This window comes from Lampetra fluviatilis, chromosome 50 (assembly GCF_964198595.1).
Source record: "Lampetra fluviatilis chromosome 50, kcLamFluv1.1, whole genome shotgun sequence".
Lineage (NCBI taxonomy): Eukaryota > Metazoa > Chordata > Hyperoartia > Petromyzontiformes > Petromyzontidae > Lampetra > Lampetra fluviatilis.
In genome coordinates this window covers 7,905,464-7,927,318 of record NC_136324.1, presented here as the reverse complement: position 1 = coordinate 7,927,318, position 21,855 = coordinate 7,905,464, and the positions used below count along the sequence as shown (strand labels likewise).

Here is a 21,855-nt window from a genome sequence, read left to right as displayed (position 1 = left end):
AAAAAATTATATGACGTCATCGTACATAGACAACTACAACGTCAACACCCCTTACAAAGATGGCTGAAGAGAAAAAAAATATGACGTCATCGTACATAGGCAACTACAACGCCAACACCCCTTACAAAGATGGCTGAAGAGAAAAAGTCGATGACGTCATCGTACATAGACAAATACAACGCCTAATACCCCTTACAAAGATAGCTGAAGAGAAAAGTATATGACGTCATCGTACATAGGCAACTACAACGCCAACACCCCTTACAAAGATGGCTGAAAAGAAAAAGTATATGACGTCATCGTACATAGACAACAACGCTCATACCCCTCACAAAGATGGCTGAAGGGAAAACAAAAAGTCTATGGCCTGATCGTAGATATACATCTACAACGCCAATAACCCTTTCGAAGATCGCCGAAGATAGAAAAAAAGTTTATGACGTAATTATACATAGACAACAACGCCTTATACCCCCTTACAAAGATGGCTGAAAGAACACCGGTGTTGTGACGTCACCGTATATCGACACCCTTCACGCCCCCTTTAAAGCGGCGGTTAGCACGACCGATATCCATAATAGAGGCTGGTTTTTTGGGGGTTAGATCGCGTAAATATGTTTCGTTAACCCACCACCACCAATTAGCAAGATTTATCAGTTAAACACAACGTACGAATTAGTTACTACTTCAGCACACCGCTGTGTTGGAGAGTAAATCCACAGCATTAACTCTTCGACTACAACGTTTCGCTGGTGCTTTGGGGCCGTCTATAAATGACGTCACGCATTTTTGGAGGATTTTTGACCCCCCCCCCTCGTCACATGGCGTCACAAAAAGTCAGAACCCTCCCCATGACATCACAAAGCTTTGCCCCCCCCCCCCGCCAAATAAAAAATGCTTCAAATCGCTTTAAACTATTGTCATTGTAGTGCGTATTTAATGTGGCGCTGCACTCTGATGTTGTAGGAGAAAACATTTACTAAAACGTCTATTTAATTAAGTGGAACGTGTTGTCAATATTTATTTAAAGTTGCGCATTTTAGTGTGACGTCACATTTCCCACCCCCCCCTCGTCACACATCGTCACAAATGTCTGCCCCCCCCCCCTAGGTGTGTGACGTCATTTATGGACGACCTCTTTACAACAACCAGCTTCATCAGGCGATTTCCCAGAATTGTGGCTAAGACTTCCCGACTCCGTTCAGAGTTTTCCTTATATCGACCACACACTGATGCAATTGTACACTTCTCCGAAGGCTTTTGTGATTTCATGGGAAGTGTAAAAAAATAACAAGTCCACTTAATTTAGTGTTAATACGTAGTGATAGATCGACAGATACGTGACGTCATTGTCTTTTTGTTCACCAACATGACCGACGCAGTCGCGGTATGACGTCACGTCTCTGATCAAACCGCACAAAGATGGGCGGGGCGAGGCGGGGTGGTCGTCCGTCGTCGTCGTCGCCCCCAACCAATGAGCGCCGCGCTTCGTGCCCTACCCCCCCTCCCACTTCTGCGAACGTTTGATTGGCTCGCACGCCCTCGCGTGGTTACGCGGGCGGGCCAATGAGGGGACGGCGGCGCTGCACGAGGTGGCGGACACAGAAGCCGCCGCTGTTGCTAACCACCACCACAGCCGCCGTCTCGTCTCTCTCTCATCTCTCCCCCCCCACCTCGGCTGCTGGCCTCGGCTCATGTCTCGTCGCGCTCGTTCGCCACTCGCACCCACGCCCTCCGCTCCAGCCACCGCGACACCATGTCCGGTAACTTCTGGCAGAGCTCTCACTTGTAAGTCGTTACCCCCCCCCCACCCCGTTGACTTCAAAGTTGCTCACCGCGCCCCCCCGGTCTGGGCTGGAATCGCGCCGCGCTTAGCGCGCCCTTTCCGGCGGCCAACTCAGGCTGCATTGCTGCGACCAGGCCGCGTTCCCCGCTAAGCTCCGGGTCCGTCTCGGTGCACGCCCAACCTCCCGGGGTTGTCCAGGCTGGGCAGGCCGCTTACTTAAGCGCCGCATCCCCATAAAAGCACCGCGCAGCAGCGATCCGTGAGGGCTTTAGAGGGGGTAAAGTCGAGGTGACCGCCAAGCTTGTGGGCTTACTCATCAGGCCCTTTCACCAACCCCCCGCTCGCCCTTCGCACGTTTTCAACAGTCTCGGTGTCACTTGGACAGCTTCGCGTTTTGACCGACATAACTCTTCATTCCTCGTGCTGTCGTGCGGCTTTGTGAGGGCTTTGTGAGGGTGGTGGGGGGAGCCGATTCTGTCGAGGGCCTCGCTGTGTTTGTGGCCGCTAATCGCTGCAGCTTCTCTCTCTCCAGGCCGTGGTTTGACAATAGATGCCCTCCACACGCCTTTCGCCATCGGCACAAATCGCCCTCGATTTTGTGTTGTGATCACGACTGGACGTCTGTGTGGGGGGGGGAAGAGAGCTTTATAGCTAATCGGATTCCTCCGGGAGACGTCAATGTTCTGATGACTAAACGAGGCCCTGTTACACAGCCCTGCATTGTATAGTGCCCAACCATGATCAGTGTGTTTCTTTATATATTGGTTTCACACGTAGGCTTTCGCGACCAAATCTATAATTCAAGGGTTTTTTTAGGTTAGATCGCGTAAATAGATACGTGTCGTTAAACCCACCAACACCCGACACAGCCAATTAGTATGGTAAATGTTGTGGATTGGCTCTCCAACACCGATGTGCTGTACTAGTAACGAATTGGCACGTTCTGTTTATGTGACAACCCTTACTAGTTGGCTGTGTCGGGTGGTGGCGGGTTTAACGACACATTTATATATTTATACGCGATCTAACCCAAAAAAAACCTGTATTATGGATATCTTTATTGTTTGTTGCATTGTCAATAGTGGATGTAAATGTACAGCGGCTGGGTTATCGCATGCTGCCCCTGCAAGTATTCAAGTCCCATGATTCGATTCCTGCTGGAATGTTGCCCTGCGTTCCATGCATTATTAATGCTTGTTTAATTATGAATGGAACGCGATTTTAAAGATTTGCATGACGTTATCGCACATCTCAATATCGGTCAATGTATTCACGAATTGACCTTTGTGTAAAAGGTTTGGTTTGGATAAAATTGAAGGCGACTTTTTAAGTGGTAATGGGCAGTGGGGTGTGAAACAGCTTGACCCCACGTTAAGTGGAGGTTGTTGCAATAAATACTGTGGAGTCCATTATCTTGTTGCTGGAGCTGACTGTGCTGGGTAGAAGGTGACTAAAGAATGCGTGATCAGATAAATAAATCGATGAGCACGTATGTTGAATTTTTTTTGCACCGTACATAGCCAACCGTGCTAATCGGAGGTGTGTTTGTGTTCATGCATCGTCTTCAGCCATCAATGGATACTGGACAAACAGGACATCATGAAGGAGCGACAGAAAGACTTGAAGAACCTCACTGAAGAAGAATACTGGAAGATACATATCTTCTTTGCGAATGGTAGCCAATGACACCACATTGTGGGGAACATATTTAGGGATACGCTCGTAAAAATGGGAAAGATATTTAGTGTAGCCCTGACATTTGATGCTCACACCACTGGATGTGGCTCTACAAGATATTTGGCGACTGTTTTACTCTGGTTTAGCATTTTGGAAGATGTGGGACTTAAAAGACAGAGATCCAACATACAGCCTTGAACATACCATTACCGAAGACCTGTGAAGGCTGGCACATGGCAGGGGGTGGCCAGCACCCTGCCCAGACGCATGTCTCCCCCGTGCTGATGTGTATACACACTGCACCAGATACTAATTTAAGGCTGAGTCGACCTGGTAGAGGACCAGGAGCGGCTCACTGCGTTTGTGGCGCGTGCATAACCACTACATTACCACTACATTACCGCTTGATGGGAGTACAAAGACACATATCCCCCATATAGCCTTAACATACTGTTGGGGCAAGTGCTGTTAGCAAGCACCTATTAAGACTGGTACATGAAACGGCACAGACATAAAACTGCATATTTTCAAAAATGGAAACTGGTTATATACCAGTGGAACCTTTTTGTATTAATTGTGTACCTATATCTTGCCAAGCAGAACCACTACCTCAAGAAATTAATGATGTGGCAGAAATGGGTTACGTCAACAATGAAGCCTGTGTAGTTTTGGTTTATTTTGTTGGTATTGAGTGGCATTTGTTTATATTCAGCAATTAACAATCTCAGACACCCTGCAGTTCCTGGCTACGTACAAAGCTAGTGGCGAATGGTATCTAAAACTGACCTGTGCCTACCCCCAGTGTTGGGTCAACATAAATAAGTTGCGCGATACGTTGTGGTCAGCACTGGTCGATAACATTGTACCACTCGATGAGCAGTGCATTCCGTCCACTTTCCCATGTCCGGTTTCCCACTTAACAGCACGTTGCCCAATATTCTACCATGCTAAATGTCCCACAGTTCTCAAAACGCACAGATTTGAAAGATTTTTTAAACAGACGCAGATGCCGGATTGTATAAGACAGGCCCGCGATGATGCATTGTAACTGCTCGTTTGTTTCCTTGTCTGCAGTTATCCAAGCGTTGGGTGAGCAACTAAAACTCAGGCAACAAGTCATAGCGACGGCCACTGTTTACTTCAAGCGATTCTACGCGAGGTACGCTCTTCTTGCAACCAGTGGAGGCGTACATTTCCGAAAGAAAACATTTGTTTACTGTTCTCGAACAGGCAACTGTGTGGTCAATTTAACAACCTCAGTACAAACCAGTGAAAATCTTCAGTCATGATTTATACAAAATAACAATGGTGCCCAGCCACACGGGCCTCAAATGGTAGACCAGTAAATTGGCTTATCACGTGGCAATGTATAGCAGCCAAATACTCTATAAACACATAGTTCTGAATGTGGAGGGAAAAACCGGAGGACCCTGAGGAAAATACGCTCATCCATGAGGAGAACATGCAAACTTCAAATATTCATGCATCATGGTCAGGATCGAACGCACGACCTCCTGTATACCAGGCGAGGTAGTTAACATCTCACCACCACGGTACCCCACTTCTCCTGCATCCTATAATACATTAGCCATGAAGAGATTAGTCTTGAGAATTTCCATAGAATTATATAAATCTCGTACACTTTTGCTGCAGGCAGTTTATTACGCAGCAAGAGAAAAACTTCCCAAGCCACAAGATATGTGGGGCAACATTTAACATGTCATAGTTGTGCATTCCAAGACAAAGAAAATTGTGTAATGCCATTGTAATCTGAGTAATGATAGATTTTAAATATGTGTGTGTTGCACCGTTATGCTACATTCCAGGTGACCTGCGTTTAATCCTTGCTGCAATTAATCCGACGAACACTACTACACCACCTCATCATGTGTCTTGCTTCCTCGAACTGGTGCTCACTAATAGCCATCAGTCTTACAAATCTGATGGGGGGAATCTGTGTATTTGTACAGGTATTCCCTACAATGTATAGATCCTGTGCTGATGGCTCCTACATGCGTGTTTCTGGCCTCAAAAGTGGAGGTGAGTACATTTTGCAATATTGCCATTAATTTTGTCCAAACAAGCTGACAGTGTAATTAATAAAAACATGTTTTATTCTCATATTTTTAATTTCTCTATAAATAATTTTCAGATGCCGGACATGGCCACCCATGTAACAAACAGAAAACAAAAAGAGAGAATTTTTTTTAAAGAAATATAACAATGTAAATGGCTTCCAGTTTCCCATAAGATTCAGTTTGATAAGCTATTGCTAACCTACAAAGCTCTGAACTCCCTGTCCGCAGCCTACATCATTAGACATGTGGCTACACCCATAGGTACCCTTCAAGGCTTTAAGATCTGGGGATGCAGATCTTCTCTGGGTGACCAAGCTTTTTTCCCGTGTAGCGCCCAGACTCTGGAACTCTCTCCCACGAGATATCCAGGATCTCCAAGTCTGTGGACAATATTAACACTCGTCTTTAATCTTGTCTGTACACTTCCGTTTATTCAATGATTAACTAATTCAGCGAATGGCTTTCAGTATTTATTTTATGATAGTTTGCCATTTCTTTGTTGTTTCATGAGGTATTGTCAAACTAAGTGTCTGCTGTCTTGTACAGCGCTTTGAGATCTTCTGTGAAAATGGTTTGTAAATAAAATATTTAAACCAAAAACCATGAGTTGGGCAGATTGAGCAGCAGTAACAGCTTTATGCACCACGTGCAAAGCTGTCACAACCACTGAAACCCGCAGAGCCTATCATTGAAACGTTATGCAAGAAAAAGCATTTCATTACGTAAATATGGTATGAAATAAATAGCCTTCACTTATCCTACAGTTTTTCTCGATTTCATGTTCAGTTTTGCTGGCTCCCTTACATTGAAATTTCCCACTTGCAATACAATAACTCTTTCAGTAGCCTTCTTAAACTTGTCATAATTTTAGCGCTTACTCAATCGTCAAATATATGTTTGTACATAGTTGAACCCCTCTTAAGACCACCCCTGTTAATGACTAATCGCTTAACGACGAGCCTCCATAGAGCCCAATGTGTAGTGTATAGTAGTATAGTGTATGGTAATGTGTATAGTAGTGTAGTGTATAGTAGTGTAGAGTATAGTGTAGTATATAGTAGTGTAGTGTATAGTAGTGTAGTGTATAGTAGTGTAGAGTATAGTGTAGTGTACAGTAGTGTAGAGTATAGTGTAGAGTATAGTAGTGTAGAGTATAGTGTAGTATATAGTAGTGTAGAGTGTTGTGTATAGTAGTGTAGAGTATAGTGCAGTGTATAGTAGTGTAGTGCCTCCATAGAGCCCAGTGTGTTCGCTTAGCGACCATTCCCCTGTTAATGTTTGGATGTTGTAGGTACAGTAATTATTATTTAATTAATTGATTAACCATATTTTATTATTATCTGTTTATAATGTTAGTATTTTTTATGTATTAACATCCATTGTTTAAATATTATAAAGTACGTTTTTTGGGTGAAAATTTGTAACTTTCGATGCTGTCGGAACGAAATAGACTTTTAACATACATTTCCTATTCTCGCTTGACCAAATCTACTGTAATTTTTTCCTTTCCATAAACAGTTTAAACATAATTTAAACGTTACAATTTTCAGTGTTTGGTTTTTGTGTAACGAATGTGTTTTTGCGTGTATGTCTTTACAGGAATTTGGTGTTATATCAAATAGTCGCCTCATTACAGCCGCCTCGACCGTGTGTAAGTCTTGAGCTGTGTGCGGTGACCTCTGAGTGAACTGTTTGAAAATAGACAATGACCTCTCAGGGGACCTTCAGACAATTGGCTGATGGGCAACTCCCATGAGTTTTGGATGTACATTTCGGACACGTTTAATCCCTTGAGTCGTCGCTGGGTATGCTCATGAAGTGATTTTGCACTTTGCGTGTTACTGTAATAGATGTCGTTCGTCCACCTTTCTCCATGCAGCAGAAACGCTCAAAATACGAGTGTCGGATGTACTCTGATGAATTGACTTATTCATCCACGCTGGGATGGCGATGGTGCATTCAGATTTGTGAATATATCAAACCATTGACTTATTCCTTAAATAAGCAAAGTTATAGATAATTTGAAATTAGAATCTCATGTATAATTATAAACTCAGCACATTAGTCAATAACACTGGCCTTAAAAGGAAATATACATATAAAATAGGCAACGTTTTGGACAGTTACCCATCACATATATATTGAGGCCAGTGAGAAGAGTAAATGTGAGTTGGAGACTTTATGTAGCCAACTGATTAGCACGTTTGGCTACGTAATGGTGCGAAAGAAGTTCAACGGACATATATACATACGACGATAACAATCTTTCTACTATTACGACTTAATCTCAATATCCGAGTTCTCACTACCCAACGAAGCTCGAAGCAGCTTGGAGCAAAAACGACGTGGCGTGTGTTGATGTGGAATTCGTTAGTGAAAAGTCTCGATCACACTGGTGAGGAGCAGCTTTATTGGTTTATAATTTGATCAGTAAACGTGTGGCAGTCTTGTTGTTTGTGCGTTGGTGCCCACGCCTGCCTCTGATATTAGTCGTTATAAAATGAACGGCGTGAATACGAGGTTAATAAGTAATATTAAAAAATACTTTTTTTTAAACATTCTTTAATGAAATGTACCCTACTCGTAATGGCAGAACTCCACGACTCCAGGAAGTGGCCCTGAGGTTTGCCATAACGTAAGGGGCCGTGGTGATTTACAGCCAACGTTAGTTGAGCGTGGACAATTAGACCCAAGCCGAAACATAAAATATAAAAATGAATTTAATATAGTATTGTCATCAGTATGACATACATATACCAAGTTTGCAGTCGATACCACATTGGGAAGTGGGTTAAAATAGAGTTACAAGATTTGAGGATACGACAACAACAACAGACAGAGTGAGTTAAATAAAAGCGTGTAAAAATAATCGTATTTTGGTGTTGGCATTGTGTTAGTACTGTGATCGCCTTTTCTGCAGCCTTTGGCCTTGCACTGGTGAGACAGCCATAAAAGAGGGTGTTTCTGGTGTAGGCCAATCCGTTTCAAGCACAGTGATTACATTATGAAAGTATATTTGCATTTCTTTTACCACAAGTTTGTGTGATTAATGCAGACTCTATGCCTTTGTTAAAGGTGTCTATTTGGTGTTTGAACATCTAAACACCTGTATTTATGCCAGAAAGGCTCAAGCCTTTTTTATCATTTAACAATCGAAATTCTATTTCCCAGTGCCACTTGACTTGAGCATGCCCTTTGCTCATTGATGTTCATCAAGCCTCTAGCATTGTTTGCAGCGTGCGTGTACATATATGGGGAACGGTGGTGTAGTGGTTTGCGCGCTGCGCTTCGAACCCGGTGGCCCCAGTTCGATTTTCGCTCACGGACAACACCGGTGAAGATTATCTGAACCGGTCCTGGGCCTGCCCTAGGTAGACTCAGCCTCAAATGAGTACTTGGTGCGGTGTGCAAACATCGCCGCTGGGGAGATAGGCGGGCGGGCGTGGTGTTGGCCACACACCGCCTAGTGTGCCGTTCCAGCCTTCAAAGCTGCTCGCTAACAGCACTTGCCCCAAACAGCCTGTCAAGGCTACATGGGGGATCTTTGTCTCTGTATATATACCTGATTCTGTTTTTCTTTTCCCCAACACCCAGTCAAAAACAAGTTCTCTTACGCGTTTTCAAAAGACTTCCCTTTCCGAGTCAATCACGTGAGTATTTATTTGTGGAGGTGTTTTTGTTGTTTGCGCCTGTATTGGAGCAGATTACTTAAAAACACGTGCGAGGGTTTATATTTATTTGGACTCTATAGGCCTTAGTAGCGATTCATGTTCCCAGTAGGATTTTATTAAGCAAGGCTGCGTTGTACCGATGTATCAGTTCACTGAGTTCTTACCTCTTTCTTACCCCCCCTCCCACTTGCACAAACGAGCCACACCCGGGGCCATGCCCTGGTGCCCTCCGTGTCGATTGCGATCCTTCCTCTGGATTTCCTCGCATATATTTCGACATTTCATAGCCATCGACTTTATTTCAACTTGTCTGAGAAGGCGTGGGGGGGTGGGAACATCTCTCGCCTTCCGTTGTCCGCCTCTTAATTTTGCCCCCTCGCACGCGTTGGGTTTTTTTCCAAGCGCTCCAGTTTCCTCCTACACGTGTGAATACTGTGGTAGTCCCGCGGTTAACAGTGACATTGGTTAACGTTTTCGGTTCCCACAGCACCCCATGGTTTCGACTAACGTTAAAATGAAGATTCACTGTATTTGTTTACGTTATGCACGCGGCTGCCAATTTCAGCCAATCCGACTGAGCCATGCCCTGAGCCAATCAGCGACGCCCATCTATGAGCGTTAAGACCTCCACTGGCTTTGTTTACATTACGTTTTCTATTTTGTCAGTGGAAACGGCTCTCTTGCAGACTCATGCAATTCCTACATTCGATTAACATTTATTTCGGTGAACAGTGGTTTTCGTGGAACGGTTTAAAAGCGTTAACCGAGGGACTACTGCAGTTAACTTGGCTAAAAACATCTTTATATATGGAGGACCGCAGAGTTTGAGCAATTGGTGGTAGTGGTGGCTCACCACCTGGCTACTGCCTCCCGACTTGTCTCTCATTCCTCGTCGTGCCTGTGAGCCGTTCTCTCTTTCTCGGAGAGTGAGCGAACACTGTCCGCGTTGCAAGTTGAAATTATGATTACGTGCGAGTTTCATTATTGAGCACATGTTAAGGTCGATCACGTGGACACGCAGGGTCGTGTTTGTGTCACTGCCACTCCCAGCTCCTAGTAATTGTTGACCGACTACATCTATTCTCTGAGCGGTTATCTGTCTTTGATGGTGGGCGAATACTACGCAGGGTGTGTGACGAATTGAAGTTATTGTTGTCCATTGTGATCCTTGGTGATCCATCTCGCTATCCTTCATCTGCTGCTTTCTGGTTTTTATACTCTGCCAGTGTTCAGACCCGTGTGTCATTACTGGTCTTTCAGGACCCGTCGAGTTACCGAGTTCCGGGCAGCGACTCGCCTTATGAAAGTGCTGCACTCAGAACCAGAAGTGTGACCAGTTAATAAAAGGCACAGCAACGCGACATGAGAATAGTCCATACTTACCCTGGGAAGCCAGACTGATTCCAAGGATTCCTTTGTCAGGAGGGTCCTGCTACATTGGGTATTTAATATTTTTTCAGCCACGTAATGATGATTGTTGATACATGCGCGAGGAAAACCGGAGCGCCCGGAGTAAACTCACCCGTGCGACGAGTGGCAACGCTCTATCCCTATACAGATATAAATTAATGGGATATTATTCCACTTTGCTCTCTTGCCAGGGCACGGCACTTTGTGACACCCACGGGAAGCGGGGTTTCGCCATGTCTGTGCGATCCGCCAACCCTCACTGCCTCCACAGCGCTGGCTTAACACACTGCCACGTGCAGCGTTAGCCACCGCCGGCCGGCTATACCGCACAGCCCAAGCGTGTCCCGTTTTTTTGCGTTGGGCTGCCTCTCAAGATTTCCACCGCCTGGTCAACATGATTAACTCGCGTAGCCGTGACGTGGAGGCCTCGCGACTGCACGGGCGGTATTTTCCATTGCGTGTTTTCTCTTAAAGCGGTCACTTGGCTTTGGTGAGGGCATGCGAGTGCGCGGCAAGTCCTTCATTTAAATTTCATAAAGGCGTGCCAAGTTAGCGTCATGTGGAATGTTTGACTTGGTTATGACTGACTGCCCGTCACATCTTTATTTTGCAAAACTTATTCACCTGCTAATTTGGGCATATATCGCCCATTGTAAGCGTTTTAGTCGAATGACAGCGTACGTGTGACATACATAGCAAGGCGGATGGGTGGCGCTGTGGTTTACACACTACAGTGTTGAACCAACCAACCTGAGTGCGTATTCCCAACTGCACCTATCGCCAGTGGCGAGGGATATTTGAACCGGTCCTGGGTTCTCTGTCGCCCACCCACGCTGACCAGCGGTGGTGAAGTATGGTCAAATACCCCCCATGACTGACGGTGTGGGGGAGAACGTCATCGAGCAGTGGGTGACAACAAGTACACGTGTACGGCCATTTTGTCAATCCACTGCTGGATGAAGACATCACCCAGACAGACCGTGTGCTTTGCGGGGGTTATTTGACCATACTACTCCACGCTGATCAGTGCGGGTTGGTGAAGGCTGGGAGCATATATATGCGGAAGCATGGAAGGACAGTACAACAACGGAATTTGCTGCGCTGCCCTCTTGATTCCTACAACATAGCCCTGCAGCCCCATGGCAACCTGTGCGTGTATGGTGGCCACCCATCCAAGCACCGTCGAGATTCGTGCTACCCCGCTAGGCCTCTGGCGTCTCATGATTTGATTATAGGCTGTGGCTGTATAATTATGTATCCACAATCCTAGTATGTCATTAAGTTGTTCTTTAATCATAACCACGTGGTCGGCTATTGAGACATATTGTTTGTCAATTATCGTGAGGATTTGTATGTGTTGGTAGATACGTAGAGGAGTTATATTTTTAATATTTATTGTTTATCCCGGACTTAGCCTCAGCACCCTTTCAGGAGAGTCCTGCCAAGTTTTTGCTTTAGTTGGGTGACGCATGCTAAAAGTTTCCAAATTCAGTAACGTTAACAAGTTATTCTTTCAAATTGTCTAAATTTTGGACTGCGAGTCACATTGGCTTTGTAACTTTTTTCATTTGCATCATCCCATCATTGAAGTCGCTCGATCTTTTAGGGTCCTCAAACTACTTCGGATCCGAAGTGAATCGGAAAGAGAACGGCTCGCAAGCAAACATTTGCGAGCGCATACGCCCAGTGGGAGGGGGTGGGGGGAAGTGAGGTTAATGAATTGCGTGTTGCTGCAAACTTGCCACGACATTCCTGGCCAGCGCGCTGAAACGCCGTCGGGCGATGGCATGCCTGGAGATTTAATTATCGCCGGTGCGCGAAGGAATCTCCGAGCTAAAATTAACAAACCGCGCGTGGCGCCGGCGATGTCGCACCGCGGAGGGAGCGCGCGTTGGCGAGTGTGCGCTGATGGTGGCAGCAACTCTGGGCGGTTATCGCCCCCTCGAGCATTCCACCGACGGCGTCGTTTTGTTGCAAGTTTGTTGCGGCCGTTTTGCGATCCCCTGCGCCGTCAGCCGTGGCGCGTGGCGCTGACGATGCGGCGTCTCCGATTAGCACGGTTGGCTACGTACGGTGCGATAGAAGTTCATACATATACGGTTATACATGGCGGTTGTTTGACCGTGCTACACTATGCTGGTAAGGAGATATCACCCAGAACTGGCTTAGGTTTGAGATGCCATTTGCCATTTAATGATAGCCATGGCTGGGAATCAATCTCATGTTGCTAGGTTTATGGCGCGGTGTGCTCACCATAGCCTCTTGTGTCTGAAACCCTTTAACATGTGTGTGTGACTTGGAGCTCAAACTACGGTAACGGTACGAATTTACCAGCATGCAAAGAGACTGCTCATGTAGGTGGGGCTTGTCATTCAGACTCTGTCTTATCGACAGACCTGTTCTCCACCTGAGGACGGCTGCTTGCGTTGTGGCCGTAACGTCGTGAGAATTATTTTATTATGTTTTATTTTTATTATTTTATTACTTCCATTCTACGTCACTTTACCGAAAGAACCAAGAAGAAAAAAATATGTAGGTTTTATTTACAATTAGCCGCTAATTAAATATTTCAGATTATAAAAGAGACCTCTCCTGCAAATAAAAAGTTGGGGGTGCATCCAGTAATTGAGTAGGTGTTAATGTACGTGAGCAGGTTTGTAAAACTTAATTGACACCGGGCACAAGTTTTGAGCACGTGTTATTCTTGGGAGCAGCCTCTTATAACCCGGAGAATACGCCGACGAGTGATCCCTGCACTCTGTGCCGAGTGTGTGATTGTCCACTGTGAGACCCATGGTGCGCAGTGATGGTTCTTGCCACGTGCAATCATGAAGGGTGGATACACTGTCGAAGAGAGAGAACGACTCAACGACTCTGAGGCGCCAGGAGGAGGGAACAAAGACAGGCAGGATAGGCAGCAGCCACGTGGTCAGCCGTGCTCCGAATCCCAATCCCACAAGCTCTGTGATCCTCTCTATATTGAGTTGTTTTTGGGCAATTAATGTTTCCATGAGCAGGAAATCACTTGACTGTGAGTGCGGATGTTCCAGCTGTGGGACAACTATGTACAATCTCAGACTCATCATGGTGCACAATGATGGTCCTTACCTACTGCAATCTTGCAGGGTGGATACATTAATCATAAATAAGTCCTGTATGTATCATTTACAATTTCCCTGCAAAGAGGACCAACCAATACAACATCGATAAACACCACAAAAAATATTCAAACGATGCTGCCGCATTTTCAGACATCAAAAACAATGATAAAAAAATATCAGATGACTAGCTCACTGAGACTATCACCTGCACAACCAGCAGATGAAAAGCATATGCGGTTAGACCGTTGCAGGTCGTTTTAACATGTCTTACCGGGGCCTTTGATGGCTTCATTCAGGGCGGGCTGCCCTGACTGATGGAGCCGAGTTTAGCGAGTCGTGAGGAGTTCTAAGAGCAGCAGGAGAAGGCGGAGAAAGCAGCCGTCGCAGCTGTGGTCATGCCTTGTACGTTATTGAAATGATCAGTCTGCTTTGAGTGCCTATTTATATTCGCTTGTTTGAGCACACCTTTAGATACCGGGCCTGAGGGCCCGAAGAGATCGTCTGTTTTTGCTAATGTGGAATTATCGTGGCCGTTGCGAAATGGTCATGTCAATTTCGTTTTGTTCGCTGAGATGCTTTGTGTTAAGGATCCATCTGGTGACGTACTTGATCCGTACATTGGTTCCCATTGTTGATCGTAATAGAGGTCATAGAAGCTTGCCCGTGATATTAAGTATTGTTATTGAGCTGCCCACAAGACAATGTTGGATCCAGCAGTTTTGGAAGAAGCGTTATGAGTTAATATATTTTGTAAATGTTTTCATTTCACTTATAATTGCTTTTACTCCTAAAATTCTTGGGAAATGCATTAAGGTTTTGATTGGAAAGGCATTCTATAATTCATATGGAATGCCCTTGCCACAATAAACACTTGTCATTCAATAGCATTTGTTTTGCCAAGCCTGACTGGTGACGAGACCCAAACGGTCAAAACCAGTCCAAAGAGTTTTATTCAATAACAATTGCTAGCTTGATAATATTGGCCTGGAAAGCCAAGAGGCTGATGGACTAAATATTTACATATTCGGAGACAGAACGGGGTTCAGCTGCTATTCGTCATTCACGTGTGACAGCAGAGGGCGCCCCGTTTCCACGTTGTGTGGAAGGGGGACCCCAACATTTTAACATTACGGGGCTTTAGGCCCAATATACATCCAGGTTATTACTTAGAAAAACCACAAAACCACCACTATCTATAGATGTGTGCTTCTACCATCAATCGCTTCGGAAATTTAAACAGCAGGCCGACTAGCACATCTTCACGAATATGAAAATTAAAGACAAGCCACAGTAGTAGTAGTTGTGCAATTGTGGCCATACAATACAAACAATGGACCATGGAGTAAACCACTGTAGTCTGCACTTTAATGTTGGAGGAATTGCAAAACTACACAAACTCTGCCCTGCTCAAGGTCTCATCGTGGCTATCGGACCTCGTCATTGGCATCGGGCTCCTGAAACACATTGCCATACGCAAGAATAGAATAGCTGTGCGGTTGAGTGACTGGGTCATTTCATGCCTGAGTAATAAATAAATATTCAGAGCCACCAAGATAAACTTAAAACAATAGTAATATAAGGTTGTAATATTTTACCTATGAATGTGTTCAATATATTGTTATGCACTGAAAATTGTCGCCGTGCTAAATGTGGTCATTCTTTTTGTCCTCGCAGGTGTTAGAATGTGAATTTTACCTACTTGAGCTAATGGTACGTACACACACACGATTGTTAGCTGAGCATATCTTGCCTGTGGTGTGTGTGTGTGTGCGTGTGTGATGGGGAGCGGTAGTGTAGCGGTTAGCACGCTGCGCTACAAACCTGGTTCCCGGGTTCAATTCCCGCTCACGGCCAACACCAGTGACGATTATCTGAACTGGTCCTGGGCCTCCCCTAGGTCGACTCAACCTTAAATGAGTACCTGGTGCGATGTGTAAACATCACCACGAGGGAGAGAAAGGCGGCCAAATCTTGATGTTGGCCACCCACCCCCTCGTGTGCTGCGCTGGTCTTTGTGGGTCCTTTCTAACAGCACTTGCCCCAACAGTTGGTTACAGGCGATAACGGGGGGGATCTTTGTTTTTACGTGGTGGGGAGTGGTGCCGAGTGGTGGCATACCCGAGTAACAATGGATAACACTTAAATGGACATTCGTATGTGAATCTGGCCTTGACTGCCAGTCGGTGGTAATCTGCCCAAATGAATTCGCCGTTGCATTATTGACAACAATGGGAAGACCAAGGTGTCTGGGCATGAAATTCCCACCATCTGCTTGTCACGATGAACATCACTGGCCACAGCACGGGGAGGGGTGGTTTCATGGGGTGGTGTTCAACATGAAGGCTTTGGCGACCAATACGACTAATAATACATGTTTTGAGTTTGATCGCGTAAATAAAAGATGTGACACACACACCCTTCTCGACCTGACACGGCCAATTAATAAAGTTGTCATGTGAATAAACGTGTGCCGTAAGTTTATCGCTGCCACAGCACCGCCCGGTGTGTTGTGTTGGAGAGCAATCCACTGCATGGAAACAGTTGGGTGTGGACGTGTCGCTGGTAGTTACAACCAGCATCATCAGGTGATTGCCAGAGATGTGAACATTGTATTTAGTGTGTGCCCTTAAATAGGTGGTGTAGTGTCATCGGTGTGCACTCACAACAGAGTAAGAAGTGGCAGGAAGTGGTGATACATAGTTGAATGTATGTTAATGTGTGGGGTGTGTTTGCCTTTGTGTCTTGTGTCCAGGATTGCTGCTTGATTGTGTATCATCCTTACCGGGCGCTTACACAATATGTGCACGACATGGGGCCTGACGAACAGCTGCTGCAGATTGCCTGGTGAGACACTCCCGACGTTTTTGTTAATCACTTATAGTACTTGTCACCAATTACATCCCAACTGCAATGTTGGGGTGTTGGTGTCTTGATACGTGGAAATATCCTCGCCGGGTCCTCCCGCCCCAAAAAGTTCCTTTTGAACTGTGTCGAGCCGATTACTCCCCACCAACATCTCATTTGAATCGTAAATGACATAAGGTAAGGGGCTGTACATTCAGAGCTCCTTACCCCGACACATCACCTCTTATATATTTTCCTTTCAAGGCAGCAGCGTTATTGACGAAAGTGAGCTTTTTTTGTCACTTGTGCACCACTTCCAAGGCGGATTTGAATCGGAAGTTGATTTGTGGCTCAAGCGGCGTCATCGTGTCCTGGGCCCTCCTCCACCCAACCCGGCCAAACAAATTAAAAGTGTCGCGTGGTGTGCAAGTGTTTTAACGCGCCAATTATTATTTCAGCTCGCTGGAAAGTTGAAGGGCAGTTCTCGCAAACAAATTAAGCAAAATCGGTACAACGTTCAATTTGTAAATACGCCGAACGTCATCGGCAGGGAAAAGATCCAGGGCCTCAAAATGAGAAACCAAAAAGTCAGAGTAACCAGGTGACCTGTGCAGAGACCTCCTTCATCGCAAGGGACAACCAATCAGATTCAACGGTGCCATGATTGGAAATGTCGTCTCTAGACATGGAACACATTCCTGCGGAGGGAGCTGGTAGGAACGTTGGGTTGCTCGGTCAATGGCCAGGGTCAACGGCGGCGTGGTGTATTCCGCAAATATGCCCGACTTTGAGGGCGGGCACAAGCCGGCGTGAGTAGGTTAAACGTTGAGTTTTATAAGGGCACCACGGGGTGACCAGCCCCTCCCCACCCAGCCCCACCCCTCCCACCCCCCACCCAGCCCCACCCTCCCCACCCAGCCCCTCCCTCCCCACCCAGCCCCTCCCTGCACGACGGACACAATTATCCCCTGTGGGCTGGTATAACTAGGAGGTTCCTACCAGTAAAATTGTATGGGTATATATATATATCTTTTTTTATATGATCTGATTATAACCTAAGTGGACTGCTACCCCATTCTGACATCTGGGTGAGAACTTTGGACATGTAATGCGCCATCCTTCAGAGCAGTCGGCCTTGAATGAATCCATCGAAGGCCCCGGTTAGATATGTTTAACGAACTGCAACTGCATAACTGCATGTTGTTCATCTACTGGTTGCGCAGATGATATTATCAGTGAGCTAGTCATCTGATATATGTATGTATTATTGTTTTGGATGTCTGAAAACGCAGCAGCATTGTTTAAATAATGATTGTCACTGTTTTATTGGTTTTCTCTTTGCAGGAAAATTGTAAATGATACATACAGGACTGATTTATGTTTAATGTATCCACCCTTCATGATTGCACTAGGTAAGAACCATCACTGTGCACCATGATGAGTCTGAGATTGTACATAGTTGACCCACAGCTGGAACATCCGCACTCACAGTCAAGTCATTTCCTGCTAATGTCAACATTCATTGGCCAAAAACAACTTAATATAGAGAGGATCACAGAACTTAGGGGGGGTTGGGATTCGGAGCCAGCTGACCATGTCTTTGTTTCCTCCTGGCGTCTCCGAGTCGTTGAGTCGTTCTGTCTCTTCGACAGTGAGCTGATACTGTGTGCGGCAGCGTGTTACAATTCAATGTTAAATTAAATGATAATTCGGAATCATTTATGCTGGAGGAATCCGATGAGCTGTAAAAGATGTCCAGTAGCGGCGGGTCAGAAAGTTACAACAACAAACAATACAAAGACACGATGGGAGTGCAAAGTTTAGGAAAGGTTAGCAAATAACTAACAACATTGAAATAAAAATAATCGTTTCATTTTACCAGTTAAAGCTCACCCAGCTCTATTAGCTTCTTGTTCAGAAGCAACCTGGTCACAAATGATGGTTCAACGAAGTGGCATATGTGAAAATGTATAGCAGCCAAATCTAAATAATCATGTGACCACATTAATATAGCGGGGGTAAGTTTATCCATTGCATAACGGCCGTTGACTTTTCCACAAAGTTGTACAAATTTTATCCACCCCAGAGAGATGATGGGCTTTGCAGCAGATAGTGTGCTGCGCTTACTCACCCAGCAACCAGAGTTCGATTCCCGCTCTCGGCCAAGACCAGTGACGATTATCGGAACTGGTCCTGGGCCCTCCCCTAGATCGACTCGTCCTTAAATGAGGATGATTTAGTGCGGTGTGTTAACTTCGCCATTGCGGAGACAAAGGCGGCCGTGCATGGTGCTGGCCACCCACCCCCTCGTGTGCCGTGCCAGCCTTCATAGGTGCTCGCTTAACAGCACTTTCCCCAACAGTCTGTTAAGGCTATATGGGGTGGGGGGGAATTTTTGTCTTTTGTGCGTAATATACCGGTGCGTGCGTGCGTGCGTACGTGTCCGTGCACTTGCCCAGCGAGCCTCCACATGGCGTGCGCCATCCAGCAGAAGGAGCCTCCCAAGGAGCACCAGAAGGAGGTTCTGCGCGATGGCCGGCACTGGTTTGCGGAACTCTCCGTCGACATGGACAAGGTGGCTCGCTCTTCCCTCCACCGCCGCCCTCTCGTGCAGAGCGCGGCACCCCGCCCCGAGTTATTTCGGCGATAGATATCGTTTTGTTTGACGTGAGATCGTTCATGCAACCTACATTGTTCTTCTTCGTATGGCAGTCGATGTTGTTGATGTGGAGCAGGGGTGGGGAACCTTTTTTCTGCCAAGGGCCATTTGGATATTTATAACATCATTCGCGGGCCATGCAAAATTATCAACTTAAAAATTAGCCTGCTTATATTTGGTCAAACATTTAATTAACTCACCCCTAATGCGATGGCTGGAACTGCTTCTCTTTGGCGAGGCGTGTGATGTTAGTTGGTATTGATGATGTTGCTACTCGCAACTGCTTTTCCAGGTTTGCTCCTAGATTTAGTGAATTTCGAGTCCCGCCTGCGGTTGCCTTGGCAGGGCCACACCAAATGATTTCCCGCGGGCCGTACAAGGCCTGCGGGCCGGACGTTCCCCACCCCTGATGTAGAGCATTGGTTTTTAACCTTTACTGCAGCCTTGCCACCTTTGGTTCTCAATCGTTAAAAACATGTGTAATGTTAATAAATGCATAGGTTTGATGAAACAAAGTAGTTGTACATACATGCCCGTGCTAAATTTGTGTTTCGATGATTTACCTTCTTACAAAAATCTGGCAAACCGCGCACCCACAGGGGGTGGTGCGTGCACTCCAGGTTTAGAACCGCAGATGATTGCGTCAGGAGTCGCGGAGTGGATCGCCGTGGTGATGCCTCTTTCGTATTTTGTGAATTTGGGCATTGAGAGGTTATACATTCGTTGGTATGTATGTGTGTATGCTGAACTTCTTTTGTACGGTATCTAGCCAACCGTGCTAATCGGAGGTGCAGGGGAAGGACAACAAACAAAAACACTTATAAATAAATTAGTCAATCGAGATTTAAATGTGCGTAGCCCCAGTGGGTTCCTAATATCAGAAGAAAGAGCATTCCAGGACAGCCGCAGAAGCGCACCGGATAGGCACGCGGTGACCGAACGCTCATCGTTTGAACGACATAGCGCGGTTTTCTGTACCTCACCCAGTGGCCGTTTCGTTTCGAACAGATCCTGGAAATAACCCGAGCCATCCTCAAGCTGTACGAGGTGTGGCAGAGCTACGACGAGAAGAAGGAGATTGCGTCGATCCTCAGCAAAATGCCCAAACCGAAACCTCCCCCCAACGGGTGAGTGAGAAACGATCTCGCGTTGGTACAGTCCCGGGATGTTGATCACGAATCCCCTCTGTGACAAGGCGCGCTGACAATGCACATTCTCTGATTGCCTGGAAACCCCCCCACTGAAAACGGCAGCATTTGTTTTAACAGGCCTGGCTCTTGCCGATGAGACCCGGACGATTTAAAGCTGTTGCAGAGGTCGCTTGCTTCAACAAATGCTGATTGATGTCGTATTCGTCGGGAAAAACCTCTAGGCTGATGGACTCAAAAAATATATTTTTTATCTGTATGTGCACTCACAGAAACGTAAATTTACTTGTATACGCTTTTCCCCATAATGCTCCCATGGCAACACTTGATCGGATTGTGTACCCTCGGGGAGCCAAGCTTGTTAGCATGCATTTTGATTCCTTAAGATGGCCTTTTTGGCGTTGTAATCTGCAAGTAGATTCCTCAGGCTCACTCTGTGGTTTAATTGCGTTGTCGTACACGTGACGAAAATAACAAAATGTGTTTTCCTCGGACAAGACAACTGTGGTTGACACAAAGTTAAAGAAACATAATCAAGTGCACTGCCTGCTCTAAGGGTGGAAATTAGCCTGTGGTGTCATCTCCAAAGCATAGCTCCTTATTTGCCAGCAGTGTACATGACAAGTTTTAAAACTTTTCCGCGATTGTAAAATAAAAACTGACCAATGTTTTTTTTCCATTAAAAGAAAAGGTTTGATTTTTTTTTAATTGCCGAGAGGTCATTCTTCCACGTAATCATTTTCCAGTCGCATTCGCTTGTTCAACGAGGTCAAACGTGGCCCAATTGATGTCGCGCAGTCTCATCAGCAAGGTGTGGCCTATGTAGGCCCACGGACACAGCTGAACTCATGTCATGAAGGCCGCGATATTTCATTCCGCACTCGCCTACTTGCTGTTCACAGCGACTCGTTGTGCGAATACAAGACGCAGCCCCACATTGCCTTTTCAAAAGAGATTTTTGAATTGGAAACCCCGTTTGTGCGAATAAAGGAATATTTAAAATGAATTTGTATGTTTTGTTTGTTTCAAGAGATGAAGCCGGAGTGAATACAGGTCACTTGATGTGAAGCAAGCACATGCCCTGTGAATCTCTACCGGTAAGGAGTCTTTGGTTCGCGTCCTAACAGCTGCCCAAGATTAACCATCGCCTCTCTTCAGTGTGATGTATCGGGGTCCTTTTGCTCCTCGGGACTACACGGGGGTGAGCGTTGGTCTGCCGTTGGGTGCGGTGATGGGGGTCACCCTATTGAAGTGACTTCCAAGAGCGGGTGTGTGGTTCCCCCTGGCTTTTAAAATAAGAATTTGTAGTCATACTCGAGGAACCCGATGAGCTATGAAGCTCTTTTTCACATGCCCAGTAAGGAAAGATAAACAAATTACTTAAAACAATCTATCAAACTAAACTACGTTTTATCTTGCCAGGTGAAGCCAACTAAGCAAAATTTCGATTTAAAGCTTTCGTGACTGCAGGGATTCATCTT

At 45.8% G+C, this 21,855-nt stretch overlaps 1 protein-coding gene across 2 annotated transcripts; it reads left to right on the top strand.

Annotated features, from left to right (window-relative positions):
* The first annotated feature begins 1,532 nt into the window (after positions 1 to 1,532).
* CCNC (cyclin C) lies at positions 1,533 to 21,369 on the top strand. 2 transcript variants are annotated; one of them, XM_078878337.1, is made up of 11 exons: positions 1,533 to 1,763; positions 3,355 to 3,461; positions 4,538 to 4,622; positions 5,434 to 5,503; positions 7,141 to 7,192; positions 9,136 to 9,191; positions 15,398 to 15,433; positions 16,476 to 16,567; positions 17,912 to 17,979; positions 19,027 to 19,142; positions 20,235 to 21,369. In XM_078878337.1, exons 1-11 carry the CDS (start codon positions 1,567 to 1,569, stop codon positions 20,355 to 20,357), a joined length of 1,002 nt encoding a protein of 333 aa, XP_078734463.1. In that variant the 5' UTR covers positions 1,533 to 1,566; the 3' UTR covers positions 20,358 to 21,369. The 2 variants fall into 2 exon arrangements, with proteins under 2 accessions (XP_078734463.1, XP_078734464.1); XM_078878338.1 differs by having other exon boundaries at positions 1,621 to 1,788.
* Positions 21,370 to 21,855: the final 486 nt, after the last annotated feature.

Bases quoted from the DNA above. Each gene is read 5' to 3' on its own strand.
- CCNC (XM_078878337.1), top strand. From the start codon at position 1,567: ATGAGGGGACGGCGGCGCTGCACGAGGTGGCGGACACAGAAGCCGCCG. The intron at 4,623-5,433 runs GTACGCTCTTCT...GTATTTGTACAG, and splicing joins TTCAAGCGATTCTACGCGAG to GTATTCCCTACAATGTATAG. The intron at 19,143-20,234 runs GTGGCTCGCTCT...CGTTTCGAACAG, and splicing joins TCTCCGTCGACATGGACAAG to ATCCTGGAAATAACCCGAGC.